The sequence below is a fragment of the Lingula anatina genome, chromosome 3, assembly GCF_051362555.1.
Source record: "Lingula anatina isolate TDL-2025a chromosome 3, LinAna3.0, whole genome shotgun sequence".
Lineage (NCBI taxonomy): Eukaryota > Metazoa > Brachiopoda > Lingulata > Lingulida > Lingulidae > Lingula > Lingula anatina.
The window spans coordinates 18,025,043-18,037,561 of NC_141769.1; the positions used below are offsets into that span (position 1 = coordinate 18,025,043).

General features: G+C 34.1%; 2 protein-coding genes across 2 annotated transcripts; one reads left to right on the forward strand and one right to left on the reverse strand.

The window, feature by feature from the left end:
- Positions 1 to 86: 86 nt before the first annotated feature.
- On the forward strand, positions 87 to 9,490 carry LOC106174303 (sodium channel and clathrin linker 1). Its single transcript, XM_087008022.1, has 21 exons — positions 87 to 280; positions 660 to 724; positions 1,141 to 1,184; positions 1,326 to 1,398; positions 1,609 to 1,664; positions 1,862 to 1,994; positions 2,455 to 2,577; positions 2,958 to 3,028; positions 3,350 to 3,532; positions 3,882 to 3,968; positions 4,217 to 4,307; positions 4,570 to 4,668; positions 5,012 to 5,083; positions 5,383 to 5,457; positions 5,940 to 6,088; positions 6,490 to 6,682; positions 7,034 to 7,170; positions 7,435 to 7,573; positions 7,891 to 7,986; positions 8,324 to 8,421; positions 8,653 to 9,490. The coding sequence occupies exons 1-21, from the start codon at positions 244 to 246 to the stop codon at positions 8,771 to 8,773; spliced, it is 2,142 nt and encodes a 713-aa protein (XP_086864148.1). The 5' UTR covers positions 87 to 243; the 3' UTR covers positions 8,774 to 9,490.
- On the reverse strand, positions 9,360 to 12,508 carry LOC106174305 (putative Ras-related protein Rab-33). The gene is made up of 2 exons (XM_013555800.2): positions 12,089 to 12,508; positions 9,360 to 11,678 (listed from the first exon to the last, which is right to left on the reverse strand). Exons 1-2 carry the CDS (start codon positions 12,353 to 12,355, stop codon positions 11,190 to 11,192), a joined length of 756 nt encoding a protein of 251 aa, XP_013411254.1. The 5' UTR covers positions 12,356 to 12,508; the 3' UTR covers positions 9,360 to 11,189.
- Positions 12,509 to 12,519: the final 11 nt, after the last annotated feature.

Genomic DNA, 12,519 nt, shown 5'->3' on the forward strand with positions numbered 1-12,519 from the left:
AAATTTTCTGTGGATTTTATAGACTTTTATTTGCTAAAATGAGATAATATTCGTTTTTGTGACGTCATAATAAACTCCGTGCCTACTTTGTTTACAGTAATGGCGGATTGCTCAAAATGTTTGTTGTGAAGGTCGTTGACCGTTTGGTGATGAATCTATCTTATTCATTTAACTTAGTCGGTTATATTGACCAGTGAAATAACTTAACAAAGAAAGAGTGAATAGAAATTTTAATTTTCAGGAATGGCGTCCGAAGAAATGAGCTTTTTACGCGATCAAGGTAGCGTCTAACCTTTCATTCATTTAGTTAAACAGAATATGTTTTTGAACACTTGTTTTCTGTAATTTAACTGTGTAAGAAGATTAACGGAGGAATAAAGATAAAACATACCTTGCAAATTTGGTTTCTATGCCCTCTGAATAAGGATACCGTCAGCTTCATCTTGCCTGCCTTGGGATTAGAGGTCCTTTGTCTGAATCTTTTAAAAGGTTTCACCTACCAGTAGCTTTTTCTGTGCTTTTTTGCGTTAGAATTTAAATGGAGCAGATGTAGTTATGTCAGTGAAAAAGATTATATTTGAAACACTGTGGTTGTTCAACAAAATCTATGTTTACAAATATGTACAGTTCAAATATATCGCTGTCTATTTTCCTTCCAGTGAGACGGTTGAATGATGTCCTCAGCCAGTATCAGTCTCAGTATCCTCCTCTAAGTCTACAGCCAGTAAGTCTTGTCTAATTGAAAAACTCAAGTTTGATTAAAAGACATGCAATAGATACAAAATTTTGCTGCCATGGAAGATGGGTTTAAATAATAAAAAATGTCTTTTATTACAAAATGTAACAAATGCAGTCTAATTGGTTCGGTAGATCTAGATGCTGCAAATACATTGTCTGTAGTGCTTTGCAATTTATTTCTTATGTGCTCTGTATTATAGAATGTTTTATTTATTCTAAGTAAACAGCAAGTGATGCTATTGAATTATAATCTGTCCACATACTAGTTGGTTTTCTAGCTCAGCTGTGCTTTGGGAGACCATGTCTGTCTCTTTCAGAGGAGTCATCAGAGACAGGTTGCAGCAAGTTGACATAAATGGTTATAGGTCATGTTAATGAGCTATGTCAATGTTTCGTTTTTAGGGAAAAGGCAGTGATGCTTCTCCACCTTGGTTTTCTGATAAAAGGTAGGTGCATCAGAAATTAAGAAAATTATTGATGTTGAGAGAAGTTGATTTTGTTCAAATTATCTTTCTCGAAGGTTTTTATAATGGTGTGCAATAACATTCAAGGTCTCACTTATTGATTTTTTTCCTGGTGTATTTCAGCTTGTTGTCACCTTTAGTGGTGGAATATGACAGTGTAATTCAACAGCTTAGGAGAGAGATTGAACGCTATAAGGTAGTCAATTTATATTCTAGTGTTTTAAGTTTGAAATTCTCAAATTCTGATTCAGATGTACTTTTTACCTCTTGCTACCCCCTCCTCTCTCTGTCTTTCTCTCTCCCCCCTCTCATTTCTCTCTCTCTCTCTTTCTCTCTCCTCATTTTCATCTATTGTTCTTCACTGAGTATTTTTCTCATTCATAAAATTTTTCTTTCACCATTTTAGGGAGAAATTGGAGAACTTAAGTCACATCTAGAGAGATTGGTATCTGAAAACAAAAGGTAGGAGGAATGTTCTCAAAGAAACAGTGCTTCATCTTTATCATGGTGAAAAGATATACCAAGTTTAACATTAATTTATATCAGGGGGGTATGGGAAAAGTGTTATGAATAACTGTAGCATTGCTGATTTCTTTGAATTAAAATTTATTTGATAAGGAAACATATATCATTGTATTTTCAATTTTCATTCTTCCCAGGCTGACAAGGGAGTTGAAGGAGAATATTCAACATCAGTTAGAGGACTTTGATTCAGAGGCCTTGAAGCCAAGCACTGGAGAAGATGATGAGGTTTTGGAAAACCTACAGCAGCAAATCATGGCTGCTTTACAGGTATTAACTAGTTTTTCTTTTTGTTGTAAGATGTCTTTTCTGGAAACATGTTGTTCAAATTGACAGATTTATAGAACAATCATTTTGACAAGTTGAATTTAAACAATACAATCATCTAATCTTTGCTTACCCAGCATTGCCATCTTTGGACTCTTCCTTTGTGTTACTTTTATAATGCTTTAAATTTGCAAACAGTTGACATATCAGACATTTCATAAGCAGAATTTTACAAGTACCAGCTTCTTGTTAGCAAAACAAAACAGTCCGTAATACTGATTTGCCAACTTTATACTTTATAGAGTTGGTCAATCTGTTGCTTATCAAATTTAAAAAAAATCACCCAAAAATAGATTAATTAATTAATTAATAATAGGGATAAAAAGCAAAAAGAAACGGATGTGCCAATAAGTGCTGAGATCAGTGAGACCAATTACATTTCCATATTTTTGTACTGTGATAGGAGAAGGAGTCTGCCGTTCAGATGTGGCAGGAGGCGTGTCAGGAGGTGGAACGCCTGGAACAGCAGATTGAGGACTCCAGAAATGATCCACGATTTAGACATCTGGAGACACAGGCAATGGCGGTGAGTTGAAATTTCAAATGTGTTAATATCTAATAGTGCAAATGAGTTGCAATCTTATCCTTAGTTTTAACAAGAATACTTTAGGCTGGAATTTGGTTGACTCGAGGCCACCAGATTGATAAGCAAGTGTTGCCACTTCTGCACCAAGAAAAAAATCATAGGCATACTTTTCTAAAACATCTCCAGTGGAACTGTCCCAAAGTATTTTTACTTCTATAACACCCTTTCTCCTTTCAAACCTTTTTCTTTTCATTAACTTAAAATTTAACTAAATTGGTAGGCACAAGTTTTCCAGTAAAATGTAAGAGATGGAAAAACAATGTATATTAGGCTTGGGTTTATATTTAATGTTACTTATTTATAAGTTTGTCCTGTTTTAGGTGAAGGAGCAGTATACCAGAGCAGTGGCAGATTTGACTGCTGAAGTGCAATCCCTGCAGGAACAGCTGAGGTATAAACAATTGATCAAAGAAACTGATTAAAGAATTTAAAGAAAGGTACTAGTATAGTCTGTGAAAAAAAATACATGTTGCAGTTTTGGACTTTTTACCATTTGTTACTGTGTGGTCCTATATGCATTCAAAGATGGGTCTTCATGAACCTTCCCCAAAAGAATATAGCCACCAAGTCATAATTGCAATAATATCCCTACGATGAAGATTTTTAACAAATTGCATTAGTGACCCTGTGCAGAGTTACTCACAGCAACCAGTATATATTAAAATGTTGTATTTATTGTCAAATACAGGTTTTTTAATATCAATTGTTGCAGAGTTAGCAAGAATGAGGGTAGAACAGCCAACATGCAGGCAGCAGAACTGCGGCAGACACTGGAAGTCTTGGGACAAGAACTGCTGAAGAGGGAACAGGAGAGAGACGACGCAATCCGTAGAGTAGGGACATCTGACAGCAGGGAGACGGAAATGAGGGAGATTATAGTTGAACTAGAATCAAAGTTAGTTCATATGTATATTTTTTTAATTTTGGTGTCATTCAATTCCAAGTGCTAATTATTACTATACAGTTTAATTATACTGTGTATTACATGTGGAATTTGATTTGCTTGAAAGAAAAGCTTTAATACAAACTCATACTGATATTTGTACATTGTGCACTGAAACTTCATTTGCAAAAATCAAGATGTAAGAACTCTCTTCAAGGCTTATCTAAAATATAATTCAGATCAATTGTGGCAGACATCACAGAATAACAATGAATTGATTTTTCACTTATTTTGATGAAATGATACTTCATTTTTGGTTTGATCTTTTAGTATATTTTCAGTATTTGTGTTTGTATTATAGATTGTCTACCCAGAACTATGAGGTGGATCAGCTTAAAAAGGACAAGACAGAACTGGACCAAAAACTAACAGAGCTTCAAAAGAAAAAGTGAGAAAATGTGGTTTTGAAATACTTATGTATTTTAAAGTCATCTTTCATTATTGTACTTATGTTATTTGAAAATAGTGTTATAATAATATTATATCATTTTTTTTTACAATTTGAATTGGCAATGTGAAGACATGTGGCATTTTGTAAAGACTAATAAATCAGTGAGAAATAAATCATAGAAGCAAATTAAATTTGAAAGATTTATGGTAAATTTCATTAATATTATTTTTAAAAATCCCTTTCAGTTCTGATCTGGAGCAAAAGGAGTATGAATTTCATTTGCAAAACAGGGAGAATGTTCAAATGGCAGAGAATGCTTTGTTAGAAAAAGATCAGGTATGAAATTAACCCATCTTTTTCTCTTTCAGTTTCAATAAAATTATTGATTAATAATATCTAAATAGTTATTTCAAGCAAGATTATATAATTTGATTGTCGCTGTTTGAAAAAATTCTTTAGGGAGCCAGTTTTGATAGATATAATATTCTGGGGAAAATGTAAATCAAAGAAATAGCGATTTTCTTTGCATTTGCAAGGTTTTTAGTGGATTAAATACAAATGCTTTAAGCCTGTTTGGTCATTCTTCCATCTTTCCTAGGCTCTGCTCAGAGAACAGCAACAAACAGAAGAAAACCAGAGACTACAGGACCAGATGAGTAAACTGATAGATGAGGCTGGCCTCAGGACCAAGAAAGAGGTTAGTAAACTGGGAGATCAGTGCCATGCCAGTAGGTCTTAGTGATATGTGTGTGTATATATACTGTGGTTGTTTATTGTGGCTGATATAAAAAATCCCTTGTGTAATGAGTTTGATGGTGTTGTTGGAAAAGGAAAGAAAAGAAAAAAATAAGCAAGAAAAAATGGAACATGCACATGAAAAATAAACAAATAAAAGAAGAAAAAAAAACATTGAAGGCTGTTTGAATCAGAAAAATGACTAAAATTCTTATCTACTAAGTTATATAATATATACAATTAAAGTATCAAATTAGGAAAAAGTGACATAAAGCAAGGAGCTGAGTCTCCCTTTTTTCTTTCAGGTGGAAAATATCCGTAAGCAGTGCAATAACAATATTGCTAAACTCATGGAAGAACTTCAGAATATGGAAATGGTAGGTTTTAGTACAGACTTTGAATACTGAAAGGCATACATTCACTTATTTTTATACACATAATTTTATAGGCAACAACCTGGATCACTTGCAATATCTTACACATGTATATTGTATTGCACATACAAACAATCTGTAATATACCATTTATGAGTAATAACAACATTTATTCATTCTAATTTATTGGAAAAACTTGCAGTGTCCTATATGTTTCACAGTCATAGGTTTTTATTTAGTGAGTTAACCTGAAAAGAACAACTCATTAATGTTCTTACTGTCTTTTTTTCCCCTCTTTTTAGGACAACAGTGAGAAGCAAGCCCAGCTTGAAAGAGCTATCAGAGAAAAGAGAGCAGTGGAGTCTGAACTAGAAAAAGTATGTTACAAAACTACATAGTGGTAACAAATATAAGAAATAATCCTTTATAATACTTCAGGCTTAATCCTTGATTATTTTGTCCACTGGGTTCAAACTTTTGTCTACACATCAAAGTGAAAATTTAGATTCATCCAGTTATAATATACTGAGATAATGAGAAAATAGAATCTAATACTGGATTTTATGTTGAAACGGATATTAAAAGTCTATAAAGCGTTTACAAGAAAATAAATGACAGCAGATATCATTGATAGCATTGTTTGATTTACTGAATTGTCAGCTTCATATCTTCCTTCTTGTTACTTAAAAGGTTAAGATATAATTTTGATGATATAAATGACTAATTACTAATCAAAGCAACATGTCTGTGTAAAAACAGTGATGTGTTTACACATACACACACACACACACACACACACACACCATTTCCATTTATGAGAAGAACTAATGGGAAATCACTATTTAATTCCTCCCTGCAGCTGTATCAGGAAGGCTTGGTGATGGGAAGCAAGGAGCAGGCAAACTATGAAGAGTTGAACAAAAGAGCTTGTCAAGCCGAAACTCTCAGGGACGAAGCTGTCATTAAGCTGGAGTCTCTGCAGGGGAATGTGAAGAGAATGGAGATGAAGTATGTTATTAAGCAAATGAGTGAATGTTTTTAGTCATTCAGTAGAATTAGAATGAAAAATGTGTATAAATGTCATTGAATCTGGTGATCAGTCCATCCAGGCCATTATGTAGTGAACGGTCTCAGGTTGATAATGAATGTTGGTTAGTTGCTAATTGTAAGTCCCACAATTTGAATTATACACATTTCTTATATGTTATGCATCACTTAGTGTTTCACTCTATCTCTTTTATGTGTATAAGATAAAAAAGCATTGTAAGTTCATTTGTTATTTTCTAAAATAATGAACTTGCTTAAATTGATAAGTGCACCGCCTGAGTCAGTTTTAATATTGAAGGATTTGAATATTTCTTATGAGGTCTGTGGTTTTTAGATAAATCTTAATATGTTTAATTTTTCAGTCACATTCAGGAAAAATCACAACTTCAAATGCAAATTGATCAGCTACGTGAGCGTGTGACAACAATGTCACAAGAATTTGAAGATGTCAACCAAGAGCGTATGAAACTGCTCGACGAAACTGACAAGTTGAAAAGAAAAATGCAGCAGGCACAGAAAGAAAAAGAAGCTGCAGATAGGAAATGTAGCAAAGAGGTGATTAATTTATATATATATTATGAGAGATTTTTTATGTGAACTGTGTGGGATTGGATGTGAAGGGATTTTTTTGGAGGGAAGTGGGGAGGAGAGAGGGTTATATAATTTAAAATGTTCATTTGAAGGTAGGATAAAAGACTTCTTACATCTTCATAATTATTAATAAAAAATCAGGGCTCTCAGTTAACAGTCTAATTTATTTGAAAGTTCACGTGGATTATAGTCATCCACGCATAATTTTTTTTCTTAAATGACTAATAATAAATACTTTGAAATAAATAGGATATTTATGATACTTTTTGGTTTATTCGGAGATAAAATGTTCATTTTTTTTTTCATTTTCTACAGCTTACCTTACGAGATCAGGAGCAGCTGATGAAGGAGCGTGAGTGCGAAGTGCGCATGCAGAGCATGGAAGATGCACACAGACAGTCCACCAAAGAACTCAGGAATATGCTGTTACAGCAACAGAGAATGGGGGCCAAGTGAGTAAAAAAGAAAAATGATTTTGTAATTAATCAGTAGTAAGGAAAAAGAAAAAAAAAAAATAAATAAGCAGTTGATCAAAAAACCAAAAAACAGAGTATAAGGTGTTAGAATTTAAATAAAGGACATTTGAAACATTGCTATGAATTTGTTGTCACTTTTTACATTTGCTTAATAGAATTGGGGAATTTTGTCTAATAATGGTAAAAAGTGTCCTAATCATTTCGCATTTAAAATTAATAATTTAAAACTAATTGCTGTAGATGGAAAGAAGAATGCCAAGCAATCAGCCAAAAATTTGAAGGCAAAATAACAGATCTGCGAGATGAAAATGGCCGTTTGAAGCGCAGAGCAGAGGAGCTGACTAGGCTCCTGGAAGAGTGCAAAGAAAAAACTGTACAGGTATTTGATTCAGATATGATCTACTTGTTTAAAGTATTGCTCACATCTCAAGACCTGGATGGTGCATATTACCATAATTTTTTAAAAAGAAAAGTTAGAGAGGTGCTTCAGGAGGTTCTACCCACCCATTTTCCTTGTATGTATTTGCTAAAAGATTGATTTTGGTTTTTAAGTGAGACAGGCTATTTTGAAATGTGACCAGAGTCAGCCATTCCAGATATTCATTGAACCAGTTGGTAAATAATTAAAAATTAAATACTATTAGGTTAATTACTTATTTAGGACAATCGCTTAGATTAACCAATTGGTCATTTTAGGCAGAAAACCTTGTTATAGAGTATACCAACAATATTAAGAAGATGGAGAATCGTGTGAGAGACGCAGAGTCACGAGCCCAAGATGCTGCTACACAGGTGACTGTAAAAATATGAAGTGACTTAAACACTTCAGAATAAAACTAAATACGCCACTGAAGTTAAATTGAATTAATCTGTGATTGGTCACATGGACAATATTTAAAGAACAGAGAATTTTTTTTTAATGTTTGAGATGTTCTGAAATTTCATGATTATTATTATTATTATATATTCATTTTGTGCTAGATTGAACTGTCTTCCTCCAACATACATAGTACATATTATCCATTGATACTTTTTTTTTGTGATGCCTGCAAGTCATTTGTATGGTCATTGATCTTTAATTTATAATATGGTACCTGCAGCAGTTTATAAAATTTCATTAATTTGCCAGGTATCCAAGCAATTGGCTAGAGAACGTAGGATGAGGCAAGAAAGACGCTTCCTGGCCAGTGAACTGGACAGGTCACAGTCAGGACATCCAGGGGTCAGGTAGGTGGTGTGAGCACTGGGCTGGACGGGTCAGCATCCACACATCTAGAAGTTAAGTCTGTATTCAGCTGGACACTAGTTGGTCTGTAACCCAATAGGCCATGCACGCATTGCTTGAGATTCTCATTGCCAATGAAATAGTCACACGTGATACAGAGTACATTTAATGGATGAATTTCTTTATGTTTTCTAAAAATCCTTAGCAGTCTTTAATTTTTTATCTTCTTGCAGGTTCCAAGCACCACTGTTAATGTCAGACTTGGCATCTAATGGTCAGTCTGGCCGTGTGTCCCGAGAGGACTCCCAGTCCGAGCACAGTGACCATAGTCTACCCCTATCTCATGGCCGATAGCCTCTCTTAAATCAGGAGGTCAACTATCACTGGACATTCTTCCTGGTCTCTTTCTTCCATCTAGATACCGTTTGTTCATTGTAAATGATCTATTGTGATGAATGCTTAAGCCTACTACTGACCTAAGTTGATAGATACAGGCATAACTGTTATTCATTACTTTTTTTTGTGTTTTACCGATACAAAAAATCATTGGGTCATAATTTTATATTTTAAAGTACTGTTAACATTTTTTGTCTGTTTATAGGGCTTCATTCTTCCTGTACATGTCTGATATTATGATTATCAAAAAAGGACTACATTCACATAATTATTGAATAATTTTTTTAACAGAGGTGTAAAACTTGCAATAAAACTGTATTATTGCACATTTTGCTGATTTTTTACATATTTGCAGAATTACTGAAGTTCACGAGAAAAAAAAATCACGTGAAGTTTACTAAATGATTAAAATGTTTGAGGTAAATTGGTCATGAAGAAACATGCGCTGAAAAGTTTATTGTCCACTCTTTATCTCAGAGGTGTTGTGCAGAACAAAATTGAATTCTGATTGTCGTAAAATTTAAGTAAAATTAACACAAAACAGTTTTACCTTCTAGGCTAGTAAGTTTATTACTTGATTTGGTATGTTCCACATGCGGTGTGATATTAATCTAGAATAATATGCTCTGTACACAACTTATTCACTATTACTACATTAAAATAACATAAATTATACCTCATGAGGATTTGATGAATCTAGCACCAGTATAATTCATATCAGAATCTCCAGTTTAATTTTCCATTTTTTTCTTTCGTCAAGTAATAGGATCTGCTTAGTCCTTTTAAAGTCTTCATAGAGGCAGTATTAATGAGATCTACTTTTGAAAATGACAATCTTGTATTAATGACCTGCAAATGAATCCTCAACTTCACAATTTATATTCTTCTCTTTTATATAACAAAGATGGTGTTTAGTTAATTATATAATGGTCTGCAAGAGGCCATCACAACATGCTAACAAGTCTATAGGTTTCCCTGCCTGCAGAGGATCTACCACTAATAAGACAATCATGAAGTCTTGTTCATAAGTTATAAATTTATCTATCTTGGTTGAAAAAATTTTCAATTTCTATCCTGTTTGTTTCACTTCATCTTCATTTGCTAAATGATATCTTGCAAGGGGTTTGCTTGCTAAATTCTTAATTTGCTCATTTCACTGAACCCTGACTGCTGAAACATTTCTAGAATTAATCAGTATTATCATTCTTGCTTTTGCCATACAGTAAAAAAAATGTGTACAGTTGTCAATCAGTGAATATCAATAAGAATTCTAGGATAACTAAAGCCCTGTAATTTATTATATATTTTTTTTCATTTGCAGAGGTACTTATTTATCAAATGCAGTTGCACAACCCTGTTTGACAAAGCAACATCCTCAGTTTCATATTCCAATATTATCTTTATCTAAAAAATATAATTGTTCAAAATCTTTGCGGTAACCAGCAACCAGGCAAATTACAATACGTGTATCACACCTCTCACAACAAGATGGGTGGATAAGACATTTTAAGCATGATTTAACAACGATTCATATTTCAAATGGAAATAATGAGCAGTAATTAACTTGGGCAGTTTGACAAAAAGGAGTTCTGGCAATAACTTGCCTTGTGTTTACAAATGCCATAAGAAATGCAATCAGGAAACTCAGTGCACAAAATTTTAAACTGACATCAGTTTTACAAATAAATGGTACAGACACTGACAATAGTAAGCAAACGTACACAAGATAAATGGAATGAAATAAATAGCATCCAAAATGCAAATTTGGAAAAAATGTCAACATTTTAAGATCAGTTGTGAAACTTGGTAGTGACTGAAAAAAGGATCGGAAGAAAACTATAATACAAATAATAAGTGGGCAACAGAGACATACATAACAAAATAACGAGCCAAATATTGAATTGGCAATATATTGCATTAAGCATACAATTAAATCTTTTGAAGGACAGAACATAAAACAAAAATCCCCACAGCCTCAATTTGATGGTTTTTGCTTTAAACACATAAAACCAACACCCTTTCAACAATAAATGCAAACAGATTCCATCATTTTAGTTTGCTTTCTTTCATCAAGTATACTGTAAATCTTATTTTGCTCTTTTATCAAAAATGAACACCAAGTAGTATATAAATTCTGTTAATTGATGCTGCAAAAACATACTTATCTTCAAAAGTTTCTTCAAAGTATAACTGTTGTCATTTTTTTTTTAATTACTTACAGTCACTAAAATGTGACTATAAAAAGTCATGCTATGCTACAAAATATAGAAGTATAGTTATAATTTAGCTCCCTAGAGTTAAGTCCCCAGCCCTAGAACTTGGTCTAATTTGTTGCTCAACCAATTTTGTGAAGTCCACCATCAGAACATACCCATTAGCATCCACACATATCTTTCTCATTTTCACTCTCTCTCGACTGGCTAAGCCTTCTGCCATCCCTGGACTTTCCGACATTTATCACCCTGTTTTTCACCATACCAGCCAATTTAGGTGACATCATCGGCTTCGAATTCTTCAGTTTGTGAGCAAGGGTCATAAAGATGGCATCAACGTGGTCACAGGCTGAGTCATCTTTGGCCGATGTTTCAAACAGGGGCATGTTGTGACTGTCCGCAAATTTCTGAGCCACATTTGTGGCAATCTGAGCTTTGTCTCTCATATCACACTTGTTGCCAACGAGAATGCGAGGAATGTCAGTATTCAGGTGATGGCGGTCACATTCGTCCACCCAAGAGGGCATGTTTTCAAAGGAAGATGCCTTGGTGACATCGTACACAAAGACCACTGCGTGCACATTGCGATAGTAGTGCTGGACCATGCTCTTGCGAAATCTCTCCTGGCCTGCGGTGTCCCACAGCTGTAGCTGGAAAGTTTATAAATATGAAAGTTATAATAAGCAATGAAGTCAACCTGATATTGGATTATTCTGAAAAATTGAATAGTAAATTAACCTTTGTCTGAGCATGTAAGAAAAATTCTAACTTACATGCTAGTAATAGCACAGTACGATCGTCACAATGAATCAACCCTTGTTCAGCATATAACTTATAATTCTAACTGACTTACTGTACTAGTACTAGCAGTACAGTACGTAGCACTACAGTACAATAACATTAGCTAATTACACATGACAGTCAAGTTTCTAGTCTGATCTAATTATAACAAGTTCATACTCTGGAATTAGCACTATGGAACTGACAGTGATGGCGCATACTCTGCATACCAATGTGAATTTGGTTGGTGAAGCAGGTAGAAGGGGGGGGGGGTGTTTACCTTTATTGATTCCCCGTCAATCTCTAATGTCCGTTCACGGAAATCAACTCCTATAGTTGCTTCAGTCTTTTCAGGAAATTTGCCTGAGCAAAACCTGTACGTGAGACACGTTTTGCCGACATTTGAGTCCCCTATGACAATGATTTTGAATATCCTCTTTTGTGACTTTTTCTCGACGATGACTGTTGTTGACGTCTCGAAAACCTCTGTAGTACCGGAGGTATTTCTGGGTGCCTCTGTCTTGGCTTCGCCGTCTTCTTGACTCATATTGTCGTTTGCACTGTAGGTATCTACATAAAATTTACCATAAAATAGCAAAGATATTTACAAAATTCCAACGTCAGTGCTATTCGATACGTGCACAAAATTACTTTTTAAATATAGTGATATCTGCGCGTACAAGCTTGTAGAAATACCTTTGTCTACAGGCG

Excerpts from the sequence above, each read along its gene's own strand:
- LOC106174303 (XM_087008022.1), top strand. The coding sequence starts at position 244 with ATGGCGTCCGAAGAAATGAGCTTTTTACGCGATCAAG. Across the intron at positions 281-659 it reads GAGCTTTTTACGCGATCAAG|TGAGACGGTTGAATGATGTC; the intron begins GTAGCGTCTAAC and ends TTTTCCTTCCAG. Across the intron at positions 5,458-5,939 it reads TGGAGTCTGAACTAGAAAAA|CTGTATCAGGAAGGCTTGGT; the intron begins GTATGTTACAAA and ends TCCTCCCTGCAG.
- LOC106174305 (XM_013555800.2), bottom strand. The coding sequence starts at position 12,355 with ATGAGTCAAGAAGACGGCGAAGCCAAGACAGAGGCACCCAGAAATACC. Across the intron at positions 11,679-12,088 it reads TTGACGGGGAATCAATAAAG|CTACAGCTGTGGGACACCGC; the intron begins GTAAACACCCCC and ends TAAACTTTCCAG.